At 36.8% G+C, this 23,732-nt stretch overlaps 1 protein-coding gene across 1 annotated transcript; it reads right to left on the bottom strand.

The window, feature by feature from the left end:
* Window positions 1-2,196: 2,196 nt before the first annotated feature.
* LOC138336290 (WD repeat-containing protein 82-like) lies at window positions 2,197-23,713 on the bottom strand. The gene is made up of 9 exons (XM_069285722.1): window positions 23,482-23,713; window positions 22,812-22,909; window positions 18,075-18,141; window positions 17,611-17,710; window positions 17,286-17,402; window positions 16,796-16,951; window positions 16,437-16,506; window positions 10,456-10,598; window positions 2,197-5,270 (listed from the first exon to the last, which is right to left on the bottom strand). Exons 1-9 carry the CDS (start codon window positions 23,658-23,660, stop codon window positions 5,241-5,243), a joined length of 960 nt encoding a protein of 319 aa, XP_069141823.1. The 5' UTR covers window positions 23,661-23,713; the 3' UTR covers window positions 2,197-5,240.
* Between the last annotated feature and the right edge of the window lie 19 nt (window positions 23,714-23,732).

A 23,732-nucleotide genomic window follows, 5' to 3' on the forward strand; every position in this document is an offset into this window, starting at 1 on the left:
CTAGTGTTCCAGTTCATTACGTCTTACCCTCCACCTCTTGGGTTACGATATCAAAACCCATGATGGGAGTTACCAGGCAGGAACTGACTAGGTCATTGGTTGTTCTTCAGGTATTCTGGAATCCCTAATTCTAAACCTGGTCCATTCTTAAATGACCATGGTGTTTTCATAATGTCAATTTGTTCAAGCATGTGCTACAGTAATTGGTTTTAAAAGGATTGAGCCATATTCCATGTGTGATTGAACGATTGATTTGAGGAACATTTTACTCATACAAGGAACTGCTGAATGCAAGTAGATACAATTTATTACCAGCTCTCCATGTCTGGGTTTCATGCATGTTCACACCCAATGGAACGGACAGTAGATCGATGGCTTTTCTCAGGGTAATCTGGTGTCTATATATATAGCTACCATCTCCTACACCTGATATGTCCTGAAATGGCACTGGCTGTCAATAAGGAAATTAAACTTTATCCATACATTGATAAATTGAAGTTGACTTGCTTATAGGTTTACTGAATTACACTTACTTATATTTTCTTATCAAACATCACACCTACATATGTAGGTAATTGGCTCCACTAATTTCCTTCCTATATATACTTTTATATTTTGGTTTCCTTCCTATATATACCTCTATATTTTGATCTCACTACTTTTGTATGGTTATTTACAACGTACTGAGATCATGCAGTTGTGTAATATTTACCCAATAATCTTAGATCACATACTGGAGATTTCATTTACCAATCCACATGGTATTGTGCTGCATACAAATTTCACCAAAATCAGAAATTTTATATACATGAAAGTATGAAATTTACAACATGTTGTCAATGAGGGGGTTTCAAGATCCCAAAACATCATGGGTAAAGTACTATTTACCATCGATTAGTCCCACCTTCCGGTGATTATAACGTTGTCATTTGACATGATTTTTGGGACGTCATAATCACCGGGAGGTGGGATTAATTGACGATAAATAGTACTTTACTAACATGGTTTTGGAATCTCGAAACACCCGTATTGGATATCATGCATATGACAGCTGAACGGCAGATTTGGTTTCAACACATAAGAGGCAACTGAATCAGAGTGTCAAAAAAGTGGCCAACTTTACTTACGGCGAATACAAAGCTCCAACTATATTTTGATTTCCTACCCTATTATATACCTCTATATTTTGGTTTCCTTCCTATATATACCTCTAATATTTTGGTTACCTTCCTATATCTACCTCTATATTTTTAATTTCCTTCCTATATATACCTCTATATATTTTTTGTTTTCCTTCTATATATATAACCTCTATATTTTAATTTCCTTCCTATATTATATACCTCTATATATTTTGTTTCCTTCCTTATATACCTCTATATTTTGATTTCCAGTCCTTTTATATACTCTATATTTTGTTTTTTCCTATCCTATATATACCTCAAAATTTTGATTTCCTTCCTATTACCTTTTATACCTCTATATTTTGATTTTTTGGTTTTTCCTTCTTCCTATTTCCTTCCTTATACCTCTATATTTTACCTTCTATATTTTAATTTCCTTCTATTATATATACCTCTTTATATTATTGGTTTCCTTACTATAATATAACCTCTTATTTTAAATTCCTTCCTTCTATATATACCTCTATATTTTGATCTCACTACTTTTGTATGGTTATTTACAACGTACTGAGATCATGCAGTTGTGTAATTTACCCAATAATCTTAGATCACATACTGGAGATTCATTTACCAATCCACATGGTATTGTGCTGCATACAAATTTCACCAAAATCAGAAATTGTATATACATGAAAGTATGAAATTTACAACATGTTGTCAATGAGGGGGTTTCGATATCCCAAAACGACATGGGTAAAGTACAATTTACCGTCGATTAGTCCCACCTTCCGGTGATTATAACGTTGTCATTTGACATGATTTTTGGGACGTCATAATCACCGGAAGGTGGGATTAATTGACGATAAATAGTACTTTACTAACATGGTTTTGGAATCTCGAAACACCCGTATTGGATATCATGCATATGACAGCTGAACGGCAGATTTGGTTTCAACACATAAGAGGCAACTGAATCAGAGTGTCAAAAAAGTGGCCAACTTTACTTATGGCGAATACAAAGCTCCAAGGTGTTGAATGGCCAAGGTATAATTAATGAAACAGAAACAGCAAATAGTCTTTCAGTTTTATTTTACCACATACAGTATATTCTTGTACTGGCTTTACTCATCTCTCACAAAACACATTCGTGACTTTACTCATCTCTCCCAAACATATTCGTGAATTTACTCATCTCTCACGTGATCACACACTCGTTACTTTCCATCTATTCCAAATACAGTAGTATAAAAATCTTTTATAACATGCACATAGATACTGAACTCACTCATACATCATAAAGTACAACACATAGTACTATAGAGAAAACAATGTTAAATAAAGTAATGAATAGCTGAATACACACATACATTATAAAGATAAAAACATTTATCACACTGTCAAACAAATCTTTTAAACAAAAGAGAGATAAATGACTTCCTGTCTCATGTATAGTATTACGTATTATTAAATGAACATTATGAAAAACATGATCAACATCCACTCTCTTTTAATGATGAACCAGAAACTTTAGATTTAGGCAGTTTAAATTGTCTAGTGTTATAATTACAAGTCCTTGTTGTGTACAAATGGCATATAAAGTTTTATGTTTGAAATAAGATTAAACAGGACATGTCTAGTTTTAAACATCCTCCTTCTTGAGAATGGAATATACAGGTAAACAACTGTATGTTTGAAAGAAGAGAAAATCTGGTTCCAAGTTACATTTCCCTCCCCTTTCCAGAACCATATATCTAAAGCCACAGCACATGTACATTGATAATATCTATGTATGTGTAATTATAAAGTATTGACACAAAACAAAATAAAAATAGGTAACAAAAATACTTAAATGTCAAATACTTTCCTAAATATCTAAAAGTATTTAAAACTATAGTCATGATCACAATGTTTTATTTTTTTGGTAATGATGATAATATGAACTATGAACTTACATAAAAGACGAACATATTCTGCTTAATATACAGTTTCACTGTATCTATTCACTGATTTGAGGACTCAGTTGTACTGTAATGATATCCCTGTATATAGTACTGTCATTTACTAAACTGAATGTACACCATACGCTGTCTAATTCTCTGTAGAGATACAAATCTACATAGAGCTCCGATCATTGTACACCATATACTGCCTAACATCTGTACAATTCTCTGTTCAGTCACTGTACAAAGTACACTGTCCAGTAAACTCTACATAGAGCTCTGATCATTGTACACCATATACTGCCTAACATCTGTACAATTCTCTGTTCAGTCACTGTATACAAAGTACACTGTCCAATAAATCTACATAGAGCTCCAATCATTGTACACCATATACTGTCTCACATCTTTACAGTTCTCTGTTCAGTCACTGTACAAAGTACACTGTCCAATAAATCTACATAGAGCTCCGATCATTGTACACCATATACTGCCTAACATCTGTACAATTCTCTGTTCAGTCACTGTACAATGTACACTGTCCAATAAATCTACATAGAGCTCCGATCATTGTACACCATATACTGCCTAACATCTGTACAATTCTCTGTTCAGTCACTGTACAATGTACACTGTCCAATAAATCTACATAGAGCTCTGATCATTGTACACCATATACTGCCTAACATCTGTACAATTCTCTGTTCAGTCACTGTACAATGTACACTGTCCAATAAATCTACATAGAGCTCTGATCATTGTACACCATATACTGCCTAACATCTGTACAATTCTCTGTTCAGTCACTGTACAAAGTACACTGTCCAATAAATCTACATAGAGCTCTGATCATTGTACACCATATACTGCCTAACATCTGTACAATTCTCTGTTCAGTCACTGTACAATGTACACTGTCCAATAAATCTACATAGAGCTCCGATCATTGTACACCATATACTGCCTAACATCTGTACAATTCTCTGTTCAGTCACTGTACAATGTACACTGTCCAATAAATCTACATAGAGCTCTGATCATTGTACACCATATACTGCCTAACATCTGTACAATTCTCTGTTCAGTCACTGTACAATGTACACTGTCCAATAAATCTACAAAGAGCTCCGATCATTGTACACCATATACTGCCTAACATCTGTACAATTCTCTGTTCATGTCACTGTACAATGTACACTGTCCAATAAATCTACATAGAGCTCTGATCATTGTACACCAATATACTGCCTAACATCTGTACAATTCTCTGTTCAGTCAATGTACAATGTACACTGTCCAATAAATCTACAAAGAGCTCTGATCATTGTACACCATATACTGCCTAACATCTGTACAATTCTCTGTTCATGTCACTGTACAATGTACACTGTCCAATAAATCTACAAAGAGCTCCGATCATTGTACACCATATACTGCCTAACATCTGTACAATTCTCTGTTCAGTCACTGTACAATGTACACTGTCCAATAAATCTACATAGAGCTCTGATCATTGTACACCATATACTGCCTAACATCTGTACAATTCTCTGTTCAGTCACTGTACAATGTACACTGTCCAATAAATCTACATAGAGCTCCGATCATTGTACACCATATACTGTCTCACATCTGCATAATTCTTTGTTCAGTCACTGTATACAAAGTACACTGTCCAATAAATCTACATAGAGCTCTGATCACTGTACATCATATATGCTGCCCGATATCTGTACAATTTCCAGTTATGTCACTGTACAAAGTACACTGTCCAGTACACAGAGCTCTGACGGATCACTGTACATCATACGCTGCCTATTCACTGTACATTATAGTTCAATAACTTTACATCATACCATATTCTGTCTAACAACTGTACACAGTACTTAGCTTGATCACTGTAAAAAGGACTCTACTGGAACAATGCAGTAGTCTGTCCCATCACAGCACACAGTACCTGTTTCATCATTAAACACAATATCAAAATCCATTATATCTACTGTAATGTTACTGTACATTAGTAGAGCCACTGTGCATCCTGATGGTACACCATCATCCAGCTACTACATTACGTATCCTGTACATCATAGTTCTGATGGTGAATCACAGTTTGTTGTGTGTTCTCCTGCCTTGGAGTAACCACACAGAATTGGTCCCTTGTTTTACATTAGGAAGATCAGTCATCAATGTAGGGAAGCCAGAAAGCCTTAAAAAAAGCAGAAAGAAAACAAATTATTAACAAAATTAATAAGAAATTCATGTTAGCTGACAGGAGAGTTATAATAAACAAGAGGCCCAGAGGGCCTGTATTGCTCACCTGGTTTGTAATGCCAAGTTATGTTCTGAATACAGGTTCATTGTGAAGGAATTTGAATATTTACATCAAATTTCCCTATTGGGCCCCACCCCTCTTGCCCCCAGGGAGTCGGAGCCAAAATCAATAATAAATTAAAGTTCTGTTCCCTTTCCCCCAAGGATGTTTGTGGCCAAATTTGGTTACAATCCATGGAGAACTCTATGTCTAGTAGCAATTTAATGGAAATGTTGACGGACGGACGGACGACGGACGCCGCGCCATGACATAAGCTCAACGGCCCTTCGGGCCAGGTGAGCTAAAAATGAATACACAGGACAACTAATCATTAATGTCTTTAGTCAATAATTCTGTAACTGTCTTGGTCAAAATTTTCAGTTTGCTGCTGCCATTAGTTCAGTACAAGTGAGTACTATAAAAGTGAATCTTAGTACCTTGCATCAGGCAATCTGTATCAACTTAACAGAAGACTAATGTATACACGATTTGGGACTAAAGGAAACTTAAAAATTTAAATTTGAGAAAGATTATTTAAGTTTCCGAGAAATAAATGAAACTTATTCATTCAGATAGCTACCAGTCAATAGTTGTTTTCCTATTGGTTCCAAATTACAATACAAGTCACGAACAAGTATGAACTAAGCAAACCTAGAGTACATATGAAATATAAGAAAGATCCCTTCAGTGGCGGACACAATTTACAATATTAAATGATTATTTTACACAGCATCATTTGATGCAGAACTCACCATGTTTGTGAAGGCCGTAGCTAACATCTTGTGTTTAGGGTTGTAATACACAACTCACCATGTTTGTGCAGGCCGTAGCTAACATCATGTATCTAGGGTTGTACACACTCATCATGTATCTAGGGTTGTAATACACAACTCACCATGTTTGTGCAGGCCGTAGCTAACATCATGTATCTAGGGTTGTAATACACAACTCACCATGTTTGTGCAGGCCGTAGCTAACATCATGTATTTAGGGTTGTAATACACAACTCACCATGTTTGTGCAGGCCGTAGCTAACATCATGTATCTAGGGTTGTAATACACAACTCACCATGTTTGTGCAGGCCGTAGCTAACATCATGTATTTAGGGTTGTAATACACAACTCACCATGTTTGTGCAGGCTGTAGCTAACATCATGTATCTAGGGTTGTAATACACAACTCACCATGTTTGTGCAGGCCGTAGCTAACATCATGTATTTAGGGTTGTAATACACAACTCACCATGTTTGTGCAGGCCGTAGCTAACATCATGTATCTAGGGTTGTAATACACAACTCACCATGTTTGTGCAGGCCGTAGATAACATCATGTATCTAGGGTTGTAATACACAACTCACCATGTTTGTGCAGGCCGTAGCTAACATCATGTATTTAGGGTTGTAATACACAACTCACCATGTTTGTGCAGGCCGTAGCTAACATCATGTATTATAGGGTTTGTAATACACAACTCACCATGTTTGTGCAGGCCGTAGCTAACATCATGTATTTAGGGTTGTAATACACAACTCACCATGTTTGTGCAGGCCGTAGCTAACATCATGTATTTAGGGTTGTAATACACAACTCACCATGTTTGTGCAGGCCGTAGCTAACATCATGTATTTAGGGTTGTAATACACAACTCACCATGTTTGTGCAGGCCGTAGCTAACATCATGTATTTAGGGTTGTAATACACAACTCACCATGTTTGTGCAGGCCGTAGCTAACATCATGTATTTAGGGTTGTAATACACAACTCACCATGTTTGTGCAGGCTGTAGTTAACATCATGTATTTAGGGTTGTAATACACAACTCACCATGTTTGTGCAGGCTGTAGTTAACATCATGTATTTAGGGTTGTAATACACAACTCACCATGTTTGTGCAGGCTGTAGCTAACATCATGTATTTAGGGTTGGTAATACACAACTCACCATGTTTGTGAAGGCCGTAGCTAACATCATGTATTTAGGGTTGTAATACACAACTCACCATGTTTGTGCAGGCCGTAGCTAACATCATGTATTTAGGGTTGTAATACACACAACTCACCATGTTTGTGCAGGCTGTAGCTAACATCATGTATTTAGGGTTGTAATACACAACTCACCATGTTTGTGAAGGCCGTAGCTAACATCATGTATTTAGGGTTGTAATACACAACTCACCATGTTTGTGCAGGCCGTAGCTAACATCATGTATTTAGGGTTGTAATACACAACTCACCATGTTTGTGCAGGCTGTAGCTAACATCATGTATTTAGGGTTGTAATACACAACTCACCATGTTTGTGCAGGCTGTAGCTAACATCATGTATTTAGGGTTGTAATACACAACTCACCATGTTTGTGCAGGCTGTAGCTAACATCATGTATTTAGGGTTGTAATACACAACTCACCATGTTTGTGCAGGCCGTAGCTAACATCATGTATCTAGGGTTGTATAATACACAACTCACCATGTTTGTGCAGGCCATAGCTAACATCATGTATTTAGGGTTGTAATACACAACTCACCATGTTTGTGCAGGCCGTAGCTAACATCATGTATTTAGGGTTGTAATACACAACTCACCATGTTTGTGCAGGCCGTAGCTAACATCATGTATCTAGGGTTGTAATACACAACTCACCATGTTTGTGCAGGCTGTAGCTAACATCATGTATTTAGGGTTGTAATACACAACTCACCATGTTTGTGCAGGCCGTAGCTAACATCATGTATTTAGGGTTGTAATACACAACTCACCATGTTTGTGCAGGCTGTAGCTAACATCATGTATTTAGGGTTGTAATACACAACTCACCATGTTTGTGCAGGCCGTAGCTAACATCATGTATTTAGGGTTGTAATACACAACTCACCATGTTTGTGCAGGCCGTAGCTAACATCATGTATTTAGGGTTGTAATACACAACTCACCATGTTTGTGCAGGCCGTAGCTAACATCATGTATTTAGGGTTGTAATACACAACTCACCATGTTTGTGCAGGCCGTAGCTAACATCATGTATTTAGGGTTGTAATACACAACTCACCATGTTTGTGCAGGCTGTAGCTAACATCATGTATCTAGGGTTGTAATACACAACTCACCATGTTTGTGCAGGCTGTAGCTAACATCATGTATCTAGGGTTGTAATACACAACTCACCATGTTTGTGCAGGCTGTAGCTAACATCATGTATTTAGGGTTGTAATACACAACTCACCATGTTTGTGCAGGCCGTAGCTAACATCATGTATTTAGGGTTGTAATACACAACTCACCATGTTTGTGCAGGCCGTAGCTAACATCATGTATTTAGGGTTGTAATACACAACTCACCATGTTTGTGCAGGCCGTAGCTAACATCATGTATCTAGGGTTGTAATACACAACTCACCATGTTTGTGCAGGCCGTAGCTAACATCATGTATTTAGGGTTGTAATACACAACTCACCATGTTTGTGCAGGCCGTAGCTAACATCATGTATTTAGGGTTGTAATACACAACTCACCATGTTTGTGAAGGCCGTAGCTAACATCATGTATTTAGGGTTGTAATACACAACTCACCATGTTTGTGCAGGCTGTAGCTAACATCATGTATTTAGGGTTGTAATACACAACTCACCATGTTTGTGCAGGCCGTAGCTAACATCATGTATTTAGGGTTGTAATACACAACTCACCATGTTTGTGCAGGCCGTAGATAACATCATGTATTTAGGGTTGTAATACACAACTCACCATGTTTGTGCAGGCCGTAGCTAACATCATGTATCTAGGGTTGTAATACACAACTCACCATGTTTGTGCAGGCTGTAGCTAACATCATGTATTTAGGGTTGTAATACACAACTCACCATGTTTGTGCAGGCCGTAGCTAACATCATGTATTTAGGGTTGTAATACACAACTCACCATGTTTGTGCAGGCCGTAGCTAACATCATGTATTTAGGGTTGTAATACACAACTCACCATGTTTGTGCAGGCTGTAGCTAACATCATGTATTTAGGGTTGTAATACACAACTCACCATGTTTGTGCAGGCCGTAGCTAACATCATGTATCTAGGGTTGTAATACACAACTCACCATGTTTGTGTGAAGGCCGTAGCTAACATCATGTATTTAGGGTTGTAATACACAACTCACCATGTTTGTGCAGGCTGTAGCTAACATCATGTATTTAGGGTTGTAATACACAACTCACCATGTTTGTGCAGGCTGTAGCTAACATCATGTATCTAGGGTTGTAATACACAACTCACCATGTTTGTGCAGGCCGTAGCTAACATCATGTATTTAGGGTTGTAATACACAAATCACCATGTTTGTGCAGGCCGTAGCTAACACATGTATTTAGGGTTGTAATACACAAATCACCATGTTTGTGCAGGCTGTAGCTAACATCATGTATCTAGGGTTGTAATACACAACTCACCATGTTTGTGCAGGCCGTAGCTAACATCATGTATTTAGGGTTGTAATACACAAATCACCATGTTTGTGCAGGCTGTAGTTAACATCATGTATTTAGGGTTGTAATACACAACTCACCATGTTTGTGCAGGCCGTAGCTAACATCATGTATTTAGGGTTGTAATACACAACTCACCATGTTTGTGCAGGCCGTAGCTAACATCATGTATCTAGGGTTGTAATACACAACTCACCATGTTTGTGCAGGCCGTAGCTAACATCATGTATTTAGGGTTGTAATACAGAAACTCACCATGTTTGTGCAGGCTGTAGTTAACATCATGTATTTAGGGTTGTAATACACAACTCACCATGTTTGTGCAGGCCGTAGCTAACATCATGTATTTAGGGTTGTAATACACAACTCACCATGTTTGTGCAGGCCGTAGCTAACATCATGTATTTAGGGTTGTAATACACAACTCACCATGTTTGTGCAGGCCGTAGCTAACATCATGTATCTAGGGTTGTAATACACAACTCACCATGTTTGTGCAGGCCGTAGCTAACATCATGTATTTAGGGTTGTAATACACAACTCACCATGTTTGTGCAGGCCGTAGCTAACATCATGTATCTAGGGTTGTAATACACAACTCACCATGTTTGTGCAGGCTGTAGCTAACATCATGTATTTAGGGTTGAATTGGACACACTGTACTGGTCCAGGGTGGTCACAGTTGAGTACAGACACCCTCACTCCAGTATCTGTATTCCAGGTATGTATCCTACCGTCTGTAGATCCTGCAATAAAATTTAATCTTGAGCAGCAGATTTAAATATATACCCCATTAGTAAAACAATTTTCAAGGACATGAACTTGAAATTAGAAAAAATACTAGATTTATTCTTCCTTGAAATATACATATATATATTAAAAGTTTTTCTATTATTGCCATTATACAACAAAATTTCTCTGCATGATGAAGTCATGTGGATGTAAGTGTAGATAATTCTATACAAAAAATGTTAAGTAAGTGATATTACAGGATATTTAGTATCTTATAGAAGATTGCGGAAATGTTGGAGAGAAGGCATTCCATTTCATTTGTTATAGATCAATAGGCTAGTATATTTACCCCAAAAATAAGGAGTAATCTGACAAAATTGCAAAAGAATTTATTTATACACATTTTACATCTAGAATATACTGTCTTACTATATTAAAAAGTCCCAAGAATTTTGAGAAGGGGAAAATGCTAAAAATAGCCTCCAAAGATGACAATAGCATCCACTATTTTCCATAAAAATGCAGCAAAACGGATAAGACGTTGATAAGTGTTTCTTATCAATAATAATTGCAAATCGTTATTTTTCTCTTGAAAACAATCTTTTTTGTTCTTGCTTGGTTTTACTCGAAGCACAGTAGACTTCATATTAGATTAATTAAAGATTTACAGCAGATGTCGCGATATGCGCATGCGCGTGCTTCCGGAAATCAAATCTCGATCATCCGTTTTCCATCGTCCTCCGTCGTCAGCAGTATGTAAACTTTTCACATTTTAAACCTCTTTTCTAAAGTTCTACTGGTGATATTGAGCTGAAAAGTTGTCTGATATGATCCTTACATGGTCCAAACTAAACATTTTTTTCATGGGTCGATACTAAATCTAAGATGGCCGCCACGGCTGCCATTTTGAAAACACAATTTTGATATTTTTCAAGTTCTGGAAGTGCGATTTTGCTGAAAATTGCTTGAAATAATCGAGACATGCTTCTAACCAAGTGTTGTTATTTCATGGGTCAGTACGAAATCCATGGTGACTACAATAGACACCATATTGCATAACAAATTTAATATAAAAAACATCTTCGTCAGTTCTACTGGAAGGGCAACCTAAGAAGTGTTGTTTTTTCATAGACACTCAAAATATCTCAAAGTGGTCGAAGTGCACTGTATGAATTCCGGAAATAAGCGATCGCCGAAGTGAGATATATTGTTGAAGAAAGTGACCTAATTGGATCAATACGATGTTTACTACATATTATCATTATTATGAAAATGGATGTGAAATGATTAAGACTAAATTATCTATGAAATAAACTGAAAATATTCTAACAACAATACTAATTAACACATAAAAATGGACCGAATCAGCACAGTCATCTTGCCTTGAGTCGGTTATCCCGCTAATTTTCATACAAGAATTACCCGTAGACCTTAACTCTAAGAAAATGTATGTATTTTCTCGCATTTGGACTATTTCTCGTTTCAAAACTGGTATTCAAAGATAAAAAATAGACATTTAAAAGTAGTGTGAGATGTGATTTAAATATCACCCTTCGACAAGTTAACGTATGGTTTATATATCAAGGATTTATAAGCTATTTACGTCCTCGACTTTATAGCACCTTCACTGTATGTTGATAGCGATTTTGGCAACAAACCATACAGTAGCCTGAGATTGATTGCGATTGTACTCAATCCAGGCATTTCTGCGAGTCACTTCACGCCCATTACGTTTGATTGTTTCCCCATACATCCATTATTAAAAAAACCCAGTTCTGAATCCTTTTGTAATTCATCAGATATACTATTATAATTTTATAAATAGTAAACTCGAATGAAAGTTTTGGTGTTTAGAGGTGGATTATGTGAGTTTAAGAATAGGATACCAATATTTATCATATCATACCGGTTGCAAATACAATATTGTATCTAAGACAAACCTACAAATCTGGGTTTTTTTTAATCGCTAGCTTCGGCGATCGCTATTTCCGGAACTCATACACACTCCGACCACGGTCTTGAAAGCAACATACGTGTTTGACCTGGCCTTTGAATAATTTTCAGACAGTTTTCAAAAGATTACTGAAGAAAAAAATAGTATGTCAATATCTTCATCCAGTCATGACACATATAACTTTATAACCATTTATAGCCAAAGTCAATACTGATACAATGATGTTCGGTTTTGAATTAGCACTAAAACAATAAAAAAAATAAAATGCCTTTTCATTAATTTAATAAATATTATACGTGTATTCAAAAATCATAAATAATGATCTTCTATGAATCGCTTTGGAGGATGTAGACACTTGCACGCTCTATCACTAATTTCCAAGTGAGCGACCTATGACTCACGAAACACAGAGGTTTGAGAATAATTTACAATTTATGCCATTCATAAGTCGGTCAGCATGGCTAGCCATTCAATCAGACTGTAGCGATTTGCGTCGTACATGCGCACATCTCAAACAAGGCACACGCCCATCAAAAAAGTTAACCAACGTACGTGACGTCAAACGCTACTTAAATGTAGCTTCACTTTCCAGAGATGGACTGCTGGTTGTTAAACGAAATACTCCTTTTGCGAAATCAACCAACAGCATTATCGTCCCACGACAGGTTCTCGACGGATTACTCACAGCTCTCCATATCAGATTAGGACATCCTTCACACCATCAACTCAAAACAGTTGTGCATAGATACTTTTACGCTCTAGATATGGATACTGCTATCCACCGCGTGTCTGAGGGTTGTCATCAATGTGCCTCACTAAAGACAGCTCCGACATTCGTGGTCACTCAAACGTCCTCCGATCCTCCCGCGGCAGTCGGCAGTCAGTTCGCAGCCGATGTTATCAAGCGGGAACGACAACTTATTCTGCTCGTTCGTGAGTGTGTAACTTCATACACCTCAACAATGCTCATTGAAGACGAACGTCGAGACACTCTCCGAGATGGAATTTTGCAGTTGTGCATTCCTATCTGTCCGCTAGATGGTCCCTTTGCAGTTATAAGAACTGATGCTGCTCCAGGACTCAAATCTTTGGTGGGCGATGAGCTTCTAGCAAAGTACCGCATGACGATCGAAGTCGGTAACGCGAAAAACCCCAACAAGAACCCTGTAGCTGAAAGAGCTATTCAGGAGCTCGAGGACGAAATTCTTCGTGAGGATCCATTGTGTCGAATGGTTACACCCTTACAACTATCACTCGCTACTGCTCGAGTCAACACACGCATTCGTAGCCGTGGTCTATCATCAAGAGAAATGTTGTCTCAACGCGACCAATTCCTCAACCAACAAGTTCCCTTGGATGATGAAATTCTCGCATTGCAGCAGAAACAAGCCAGAGAGACAAACCACTCGTACAGTGAAAAATGTAAGGCCCCGTCTGGCTTACAACCACCTCGTCAAATTATCCACGTTGGTGACCTAGTCTACCTACATCATGACAAGAACAAAAACAAAGCACGGGATAGATATCTTGTTGTCAAAGTGGAGGGAGAGTGGTGCAATATCCGCAAATTTGTAGGTAACCAAATCCGATCTTCCTCTTACCGTGTGAAACTTGTGGACTGTTATAAGGTAACCACCACCTACGCGACAAGCACTCCGAACACTTTCCCGATCATCGACGCGTCGACCGACGAAGAATTTGTATTGACAACACCTATGGAAGCACTCGAACCACGGCCGCCCGAAGTCCCAGATATTCCAAGTGCGATATCCCAGCCACCGGACAATATTCCTCAACCTGATAATGCAGTTGAAATAGTTGACCCTCAAGGCGATACATGTCTTCATACTGACGTAGACCCATTGGGCTCTCTAAATGCAACAGACTTGCCCGTTACTCAGCCTCTAATGAACTCTCGACCAACACGTGAGCATAAACTCCCAAAACACTTTGATGACTTTGTCATATACACATGAACATTTTTGGGAGTGGAACTTTTCCTTTCGTGTATTTTTATTTTTATGGTCAAGAAACCGTTATGTAGTTGTGTGAATTTTGTAGTCGCATACAATTTCATTTTTGCTTTACTAATTGACTGAGTTTATAAGTTTGATATTGATCATCTTAAATATCAAGTTCACTTCTGTATTCACTTCATTAAGTGACTTAATTTCATTCATAGACTTCTTAAAAAAAGAAAAAAAGAAAAAGTGGTTACGCCAGTAATTGTGTATCCGGATATAAAACCCGGTTCCGGATCCTATGTTATGTTATTATAGTGCGACCTCGTTTTCCTGTTGTTCATCTGAAGAAACACAGTAAAGTTTATTGCTGCCTAAATCGAAGTGTGTTTGCGGTTTGTTTTAGGTTTGAAATAATTATGAGAAAACGATAAATCTTTTAGTAACCGATATTTTGAATTACTTGATAAATTCAGTGTTAACTTAACACAAACCTTATAAGTTATACAGTTAGGAAAATACAAAACAGAAACATATAATACTTGCTAAGAATGAAAATTGAATAAAAATATGTCGAACCAATCGTTAAGTAAAACAAATTCAATACAAAGAAATTCCATACATTTATATTAGACAATAACATAGACATATGTATACCTACATATATTAGTGTTTTAATGGATCAATTGAAGTAAATTTAAACTCACTTCCCGGTGTATATAACTTATAAAACTACCTGATTATTGAAGAAGATAACGTCAGAATGAGTTGTGAAGATACAACAGCCATGAGGCAACTCTTTGGTCATGTTAATGTATCTCCTATTCATGACTTCACGCAAATCTTTCGTGACGTCAAGTAATTCTATAGTGACGTCATTTCTACTAAGCAGTAATATTTTGCGAGTCTTGTGACAAAACAAAGAGATATTAATAAAATCTCGAATACAATACAGCACAAATTTATTATGCATGCTATTACTGAACTACAACCACCCATATATGTGCCCTGAACATCCCTTACCTTACATGTATGTGTACATGACGGAAAAGTATGTGCTGTCAGAAAGATTAAGCCAAAATGTTGTTTTCTTTTTAAATTCGAGACATGTTATACACATTAAAATAATTAAAACATAAAATTTATAAATTACATCTTATAAAAATAAAACAGAACATATTTAAACAACGATAAATGTCCTTTAAAAGTGTTATTTGATCTTGCAAATAAAGTACGCAAAACCTAAAAACGGCAAAGAACGGCAACCACAGGCTTCCATACAATATTTCTATGGCTGTGACCAACAACTTTTTATTCAATGTTTACATTTCAAAACCGCTAGTAATAAACATATCGTGACACAATTTCATCAATGTATGATTTGATTTCGTTATTACCATTCACTGATTTAATTTAACAAACTTACTATATCTAAGTCAGTAGGCCCTAATCTATTTTGTTTTGATAGTGCTCAAGCGGCATCACTAGGTCGAAGCAGACGATTTTTTAAAAATTGTTTCCACTATAGAGTAATAATCACATTTTAAAGTCATAGCTGTCGTAATTGCACATATAAACAGTTAATACTGACTTACTATGATAATCAAGATGTGATTTATAGTGTTTAGTTGCATTACAATTGTTTCAAGAGACAGTGGCATGTCGTGTCGTCGTAACCGGAAGTTCACCATTTCACATGTATGGAGGACCATACACAACACGTAAAATAAGCGAAAATAGGCAAACTTTGACAATCAATCTGACAACTTTCCCATTATAGATTCTTTTGGGACTTTTTACATATAATTCAAAATACATTTTTCTTTCGATTGTACTAAAAATAAATTCTTTTGCAATTTTGCCGGATTAAAACCAGTATCTGGACTAGCCTACAAACCTATATAACAGTCAAAAGCACAAACTGCCATGAAACATACCACACATAGCAAATTGAGAATCTGGACTAAAGGATGCTTCTAGTGGAATTCCCTTGTTGTTCTGAAAACCCTGTCAAGGAGAGAAAACAGAGATTGCAATATACACTGTACTGATGTTAATATTACACAAATTTTATCAGACACATTTAGAAAATAAGAATTTCTGGTAAAGTTTTGCACTTTTTAAAATCTTTAGAATAAGTTAGAATTAAATACATCTACAAACTAATTATAAGTATACTATTTTAATTCAATGAATCTAGTAGGATAGGATAAATCATGAACAAAGGATTCAAAATCTCACTTTATATAACAAATCCATGAAGCACATTGAAGGAAATGTTTAATAACCAACTTACCATGAAGGTCTGGAGACAAGTTCCCTGGAAAGCGTCTATAAGTCTGAGCACTTGTCCATTAGTGGAGATGAGGATAAGTTTGCCATCGGGACTAAACTTCATTCCAGTCCAGTCACATCCACGGTCTTGTGACAGTTTGAAATGTGTGAATGGACCCTGGAAAATAGGAATCATCATTGAATTCCAAAATATAAGAATTTTTTAGTAGCATTTATAATTTACAAATCATTCTTAAAGAATGGTTTATTATCCATAGAATTCTGGTTATTGCTACGTATGCAACTTGGAATGAAACTGATACATGCTTGAATAATTTGGCCAATAGGGTTCCATGAACTTTTTTATTAGCATGTAAAAGCATAAAAATACAAAACAGAATGACAACTATGCAACTAGTATTAAAACAGAAATATGAAATCTTAATGAATTTATTTTTGAAAGAATCATAAAATTCTGTAACATTGAAGCATTGAATTACCAGTCATATTACCTTATCAAACGATCTCAGATCATACAATTTGACCACCTCTGAATTGATGCCTGCTGCAAAGATAAGGCCATCAGGATCAAAAGCAGCAACTGGACGGCCCGGCAAATGCATTAAACCCTGGTTATAAAAATATACAGATGAAAGTCAGTATAGAACATTTCAACTTCTAAAACAAGATCCAATACATAAAGAATTAATTGGTTTGTTCAGTTATCGTCTTATTAACAGAGTGTGTAGAGAAAAACCATCAACCTGCAAGTCAGTTGAGTGACATCAGACAGAAGCATAAAATAAGCAGAATATTTTGATACATTAATTTTCTCACCTGACAATTCTGTGATCGTAGGTCCCATAGTCGGATGGTTTTGTCTAGGGATCCAGATAGGAAAGTGTCATTGATGGGTGACATGTTCAGTGTCACTACCCTGATTAAAAGAAAATATGAAAATAAAAATTCAATATACTAAGAGACAAATTTAAACTTCATGTGCATGTTGTTTCAGTTTATTTGAATGAAACCAAGAGAAATATTTAAAGATGCTCCACCGCTGACAAATGCTATTCTATTTGTGGTTTAAACTATTTATTTCATTTCAATATACTGTAAAACCATTAAATTTTGTTTATTTTGTGGGTACATAAAAAAACAATGAAAATAAAACACAAACGAAAATTTAACCAGACCTAAATTTTATTATGCGCAAAATTTTTTACACCAAATGAAACGTTTTTACAGTGTCTGTGTGATTTACCTCGTGAATGTTTTCAAAGTATGAAACAAAGACTTACTTTTTGGTATGACCTGGGAAATACCGGATATACTTGTTGTCGTGGAGGGACAAGTATCGTATGGTATCTGAAACACACAAATTTAATAGGAAGTGAAGCGATTAATGCTGAACGATATGATTGAACCTAGGTTTTAGCAGCTTTTGGATCTGTAATAATGTAACAATACTAAATTAACAGTTGATCGGTTTATTATGCGTATCATCCACTATCCCCTTATATGAAAATCTGTCCATTCATTTCTGTAATATCTATAATTTTTGACAAATGATTTAAACTCAACACTACAGGATTAATTTATCAAGATAAAAATTCAATGTGTAGTACATATATTATGTGATCATACATTTTTTGGTTCAGCAGAAACTTATTCAAATATCATTACAAGAGTAATGTCTGCACAATCTTCTTTCCCTTAATTATTTTCATATCTAATGCTCCATTTGTTCTTGACATTAAAGGATTTGTGCAGCCAAATTTTTTTTTGATAATACGTCAGGATATTGCTTTGGATGAATGAACAAGAGGCCCAGAGGGCCTGTATCGCTCACCTGGTTTTTTGTTAGTAATTATCACAAGACTCTGACAATTAGAAAAATAAGCAAAATTGACTCCCAAAGTTTAATTTTGAATCACAACCATACAATGATGCTATTGATACCATACAAATATGCTATCCAATACATAGGTTCAGAGACAAAGTAATTTATATGAAAATAGTAGCCTAATTGACCTTTTGACCTCGCATCTATTGCCGTCTAAGGCCCCGGGGGTCAGCCCTATCATTTGTACAATTTCAAATCCCAACCCTATAAGGATGCTACCATTGCACTATAAGTGCTCTTCCATTCTTAGTTGCAGAGAAGAAGTCGTTTATATGGAAATAGCTAAATTGACCCCTTTTGACCCCACCCTTCAGGCCCCCGGGGGGTCAGCCCCATCATTTGCAAAATTTTGAATCCCAACCCTATAAGGATGTAACCATTGCATTATGAGCGTAATCCCATGTTAAGTTGCAGAGAAAAAGTCACATATATATGGAAATTGACCACTTTTGACCCCGCCCCTCAGGCCCCCGGGGGGTCAGCCCTATCATTTGCACAATTTTGAATCCCCACACTATAAGGATACTACCATTGTATTATGGGTGCTATACCGTGCTTAGTTTCAGAGAAGAAGTCGTTTAAATGGAAATAGCCAAATTGGCCACTTTCGACCCCGCCCCTCAGGCCCCCTGGGGGTCAGCCCCATCATTTGCACAATTTTGAATCCCCACCCTATAAAGATGCCACCATTGCATTATGGGTGCTATACCATGCTTAGTTTCAGAGAAGAAGTCGTTTATATGGAAATAGCCAAATTGACCCCTTTTGACCCCGCCCCTCAGGCCCCCCGGGGGTCAGCCCCATCATTTGTACAATTTTGAATCCCCACCCTATAAGGATGCTACCATTGCATTATGAGTGCTATCTCATGCTTAGTTTCAGAGAAGAAGTCGTTTATATGGAAATAGCCAAATTGACCCCATTTGACCCCGCCCCTCAGGCCCCCCGGGGGTCAGCCCCATCATTTGTACAATTTTGAATCCCCACCCTATAAGGATGCTACCATTGCATTATGGGTGCTATCCCATGCTTGGTTTCAGAGAAGAAGTTGTTTATATGGAAATAGCCAAATTGACCCCTTTTGACCCCGCCCCTCAGGCCCCCGGGGGGTCAGCCACACCATTTGTACAATTTTGAATCCCCACCCTATAACGATACTACCATTGCATTATGAGTGCTATCTCATGCTTAGTTTCAGAGAAGAAGTCGTTTATATGGAAATAGCCAAATTGACCCCATTTGACCCCGCCCCTCAGGCCCCCCGGGGGTCAGCCCCATCATTTGTACAATTTTGAATCCCCACCCTATAAGGATGCTACCATTGCATTATGGATGCTATTCCATGCTTGGTTTCAGAGAAGAAGTCGTTTATATGGAAATAGCCAAATTGACCCCTTTTGGCCCCGCCCCTCAGGCCCCTGGGGGGTCAGCCCCATCATTTGTACAATTTTGAATCCCCACCCTATAAGGATGCTACCATTGCATTATGGGTGCTATCCCATGCTTGGTTTCAGAGAAGAAGTCCTTTATATGGAAATATCCAAATTGACCCCTTTTGGCCCCGCCCCTCAGGCCCCTGGGGGGTCAGCCCCATCATTTGTACAATTTTCAGTTAGTAGCCCATAAGAATGCTACCAGTCAAATTTTGTTGAAATCCGACCAGCGGTTATGGAGAAGAAGTCGATTGTTGACGGACGGACGGACGGACGGACGGACGGACGACGGACGACGGACGACGGACGACGGACGCCGGACGCCACGGTATGGCATAAGCTCACCTTGGTCCTTCGGACCAGGTGAGCTAAAAAATAGTGTCCCACCCAACGAATCGCCTAGCTTTTAGCGCTATCGGTTGGTTTTGGTCGTGATTTACGGGTAGTGTCGACTACGGTTCAGAGATAATGAGCTAGGCGGTCACGTGGTCATGTGATGTCACAGTAGTCCGCGGCTACACAAGGTAAGTCTAGCTAGTACTATACATATATACAGCTCATATACGTATACGTTAGATCTACAATTTGAGTTTTTCGAGTAAATGGTTATTCTAGCTTTATGATGTAGATATTTTCAGCTTCAAAACATTCCATTTACACCATTTCAAACAAGCATATATCTAACTTTAGATTAGATAAACAGTCCAATTTGATAGCGATATCAAAATGATGTTCGGATCAGTCTGGACTGAGATTTAGATAGCATATTATGTAAATTTCTGTGTAATAAAAAAACAGTATAATGTAACACTATCTTTTTACGAGTAAAATCACTAAAATAAGCATGAACATATCTAGAATGCGTGTTTTTATTTCAAACTTCTGCCATAACGATGCAAACACGGCACAGTTTTTGAGTAAAAATAAAATGTGGACGGTTGTCAGTTATGTGATACGTATTAGAGTAACAGAACCGATCTTATACCGAAAATAATATGTATATCTATATTGTTGCCTTGGAAATTGTATCCATAACGTTTACTAAAAAGCAGAAATACATCAATGATATTTCTGATGTATGTTTTTAAATAATAGTATAAGTGTAGATTTAAAAAAAAAAATCATTATTTCAAAATTATACTAAATCCTTAAAATAGCGTATTCATTATTGATTCTTTTGTATATCATACCGAGATTTAAATAGTGTTGATATATGAACAGACTTAGTGATATTTAAATAAGTATATTTTGTGTGGTAATGCTGTTTAACCCTTCTAATATATGCTGAAAATTCTTACTAATACCTTAGAAATTACGGATGATTGCTATATATGCCACGATTCCGTTATTACAGTACTTGACTGGAATATTTTTTTAAGATTAAACCTGAAGTTGAAATAGTTCTTCGAACCATTTTTGTTTCTGAATAAGTCAACTTTCATTATTGTTTTACCTGTGTACGACATATATATATGTAATATATATTCCTAGGTATGATTAGGGATATTTTATTTCCATTTGCTTTTACATCTTCATTTTAAAAATGTAGGTGACAATAAAAAAACAAGATATAGATGTACGGGGTTTCCATAATTCAAATCACAATCCAATTAACGGATGTCCTAACCTGATTGACAGTAAGACAATACCAAATACCCGATATAGTCCACCGAATAGCAAATTGCCCGCGGCCAGGTTATTACAGGTGAGTTCGATAAATGGCGTTGTGTACAGGTAAACCACATCCTGGTCCAGGTATTACATAACCATCAAACCAAAGGCGTGGCTAATTATATAACTATATCGGTGTTTCTATTGATATATCAATTAAAAATTGAAAGCGACCGCACTGTCTAAAAAATAGTTTGTTAATGCTTAATATTTCAATATTTTGATCTTTTATAATATCAAAAATAAATTCTTTCTACCACATGTTGAAACGTATTACGGTATTGTTAATAAATGTATCTCAATTTATTCGGTTAGCAACACACAACACAATGTTTGTAATGATCAATTATCGGTGTGTACGTACGTCAAGCATCATATCCTCGATGCTTTAATCAAGGATTTCTTTACTTGTTACGTAAAATTTCATTTTACAGTCACAAACTTTGCAATTCACAATGTATCAAAGATACAGACTACAGGAAAATATTATCTAATTAAAGCTTATTCGTTGACGAACTCCTCGACGAAACTTTATTTCTGTGCGGATTTTCTTTCATAATTACACAAAGATACCTGCTATTAAAGCATAAATCAGAGTATTTGAAACATCAAATTTCATTCTTTTAGTTATTTACATTCGAGCCAAAGTTATTGTACGATTAACTTCACTCAAAAGTAATCATAAAAAAAATTGTTGGCCGCGCTTTTCCTGTGAACGCCGATATAAGTGATAGCACATCAGTTATAGTACAGCTATAAGCCATATGGACTATTGTGACGTCACACGGTTTAGAGCTAGAAAATATGCATAATCGGGTGGTCAGAAAATTTGACCTCTATATCGACGGCTTACAGGTTATTCCGATCACGCGCGGCACGGAGAGGTTTCTACACGTGCTAATAAAGCCATTTCCAGCATAAACTGAAATTATCATTTTTGACTGCTCCATTTGTTTCTTGACATTAAGTTATTAAGATTAAATACAAAAGTCAAATTAGGTGTCAAGTGGCCTTAGGACAAGCATTACCATCAACTTTAGTCGAGCTATGGAGGGCAGTGTTAGCAGCATGGGTGTAGCAAATGAGATCAACCCCATACTTCTTGCTGTTCAGTGTCCGCTTTGGCCTGGTAAAACAAGAAGAAACATTTTATTATTTTTTTTAGCAATATTGTCAAGCGACATCATATTTGTGCTGGTGGTGAATTTGACAAAAGTTGGACCAAGACTATAATGTCATGTAGATTTAAATGTTGATCAAACAATAAACCACATTTTTTCCAGTACAAGTTAAAAGAGCTTGACAATATTAGAAGGCTAATTTTTTTTAAGACTAGGAAAATGTTTATTGATAATTTAACTTAGGTCAAACTAAACAACAGCTAAGGAAGTTTAGTATCAATTATTTACAGACAAAATAAATGCTTAGCCTCTGTATAAGTAGCAACATTTATGTTCTCTTTAGTGCGAGGTCAGTGCCCCGCACCCCGGCCTTGTAACCCCATACTGGCCTTAGCGGGCGGAAAGACCGGTACCATAGAACGGTTTTCCTACGGATTTCTTAAGAAATGGGAGTTCTGTTATTTCACCAGATACAGAAGTTTTGATATGGAGTATTTTTCAGTGCAAAATGGGTACAGATTTTCCTTGTTTGGACAGAGAAACAGTCCCCGCCAAAACACATGGACGTCACACTTACGTTCCATTCTGACAATCGTAAATTACAATGGAATCATCGTCACTGCTCGATATAAGTGTTTCGCCATTAGCTGAATAGTCTAAACTTGTGATTCTATCTGTGTTTTCTCTGAATATTTTAGCAACACGAAAATTCTGAACGACTGAGTCTGTGAGTTTCATGTTTGCAGGTTCTCTCATTTCAACTCGTTTTGATAACTTATGGGAGATGGCGTCTAATCGTATTTACTGCGGACCTTAAAACATAATTTT

This window comes from Argopecten irradians, chromosome 12 (genome assembly GCF_041381155.1).
Source record: "Argopecten irradians isolate NY chromosome 12, Ai_NY, whole genome shotgun sequence".
NCBI classification, from domain to species: domain Eukaryota; kingdom Metazoa; phylum Mollusca; class Bivalvia; order Pectinida; family Pectinidae; genus Argopecten; species Argopecten irradians.

What these genes read in the sequence shown, in the direction of transcription:
- LOC138336290 (XM_069285722.1), bottom strand. Translation starts at nt 23,660, where the DNA reads ATGAGAGAACCTGCAAACATGAAACTCACAGACTCAGTCGTTCAGAAT. An exon ending in CTTGTCTCCAGACCTTCATG is followed by an intron (nt 16,507 to 16,795) that starts GTAAGTTGGTTA and finishes TCTCCTTGACAG; the next exon opens with GGTTTTCAGAACAACAAGGG. An exon ending in TTCTCAATTTGCTATGTGTG is followed by an intron (nt 10,599 to 16,436) that starts GTATGTTTCATG and finishes ATTTTATTGCAG; the next exon opens with GATCTACAGACGGTAGGATA.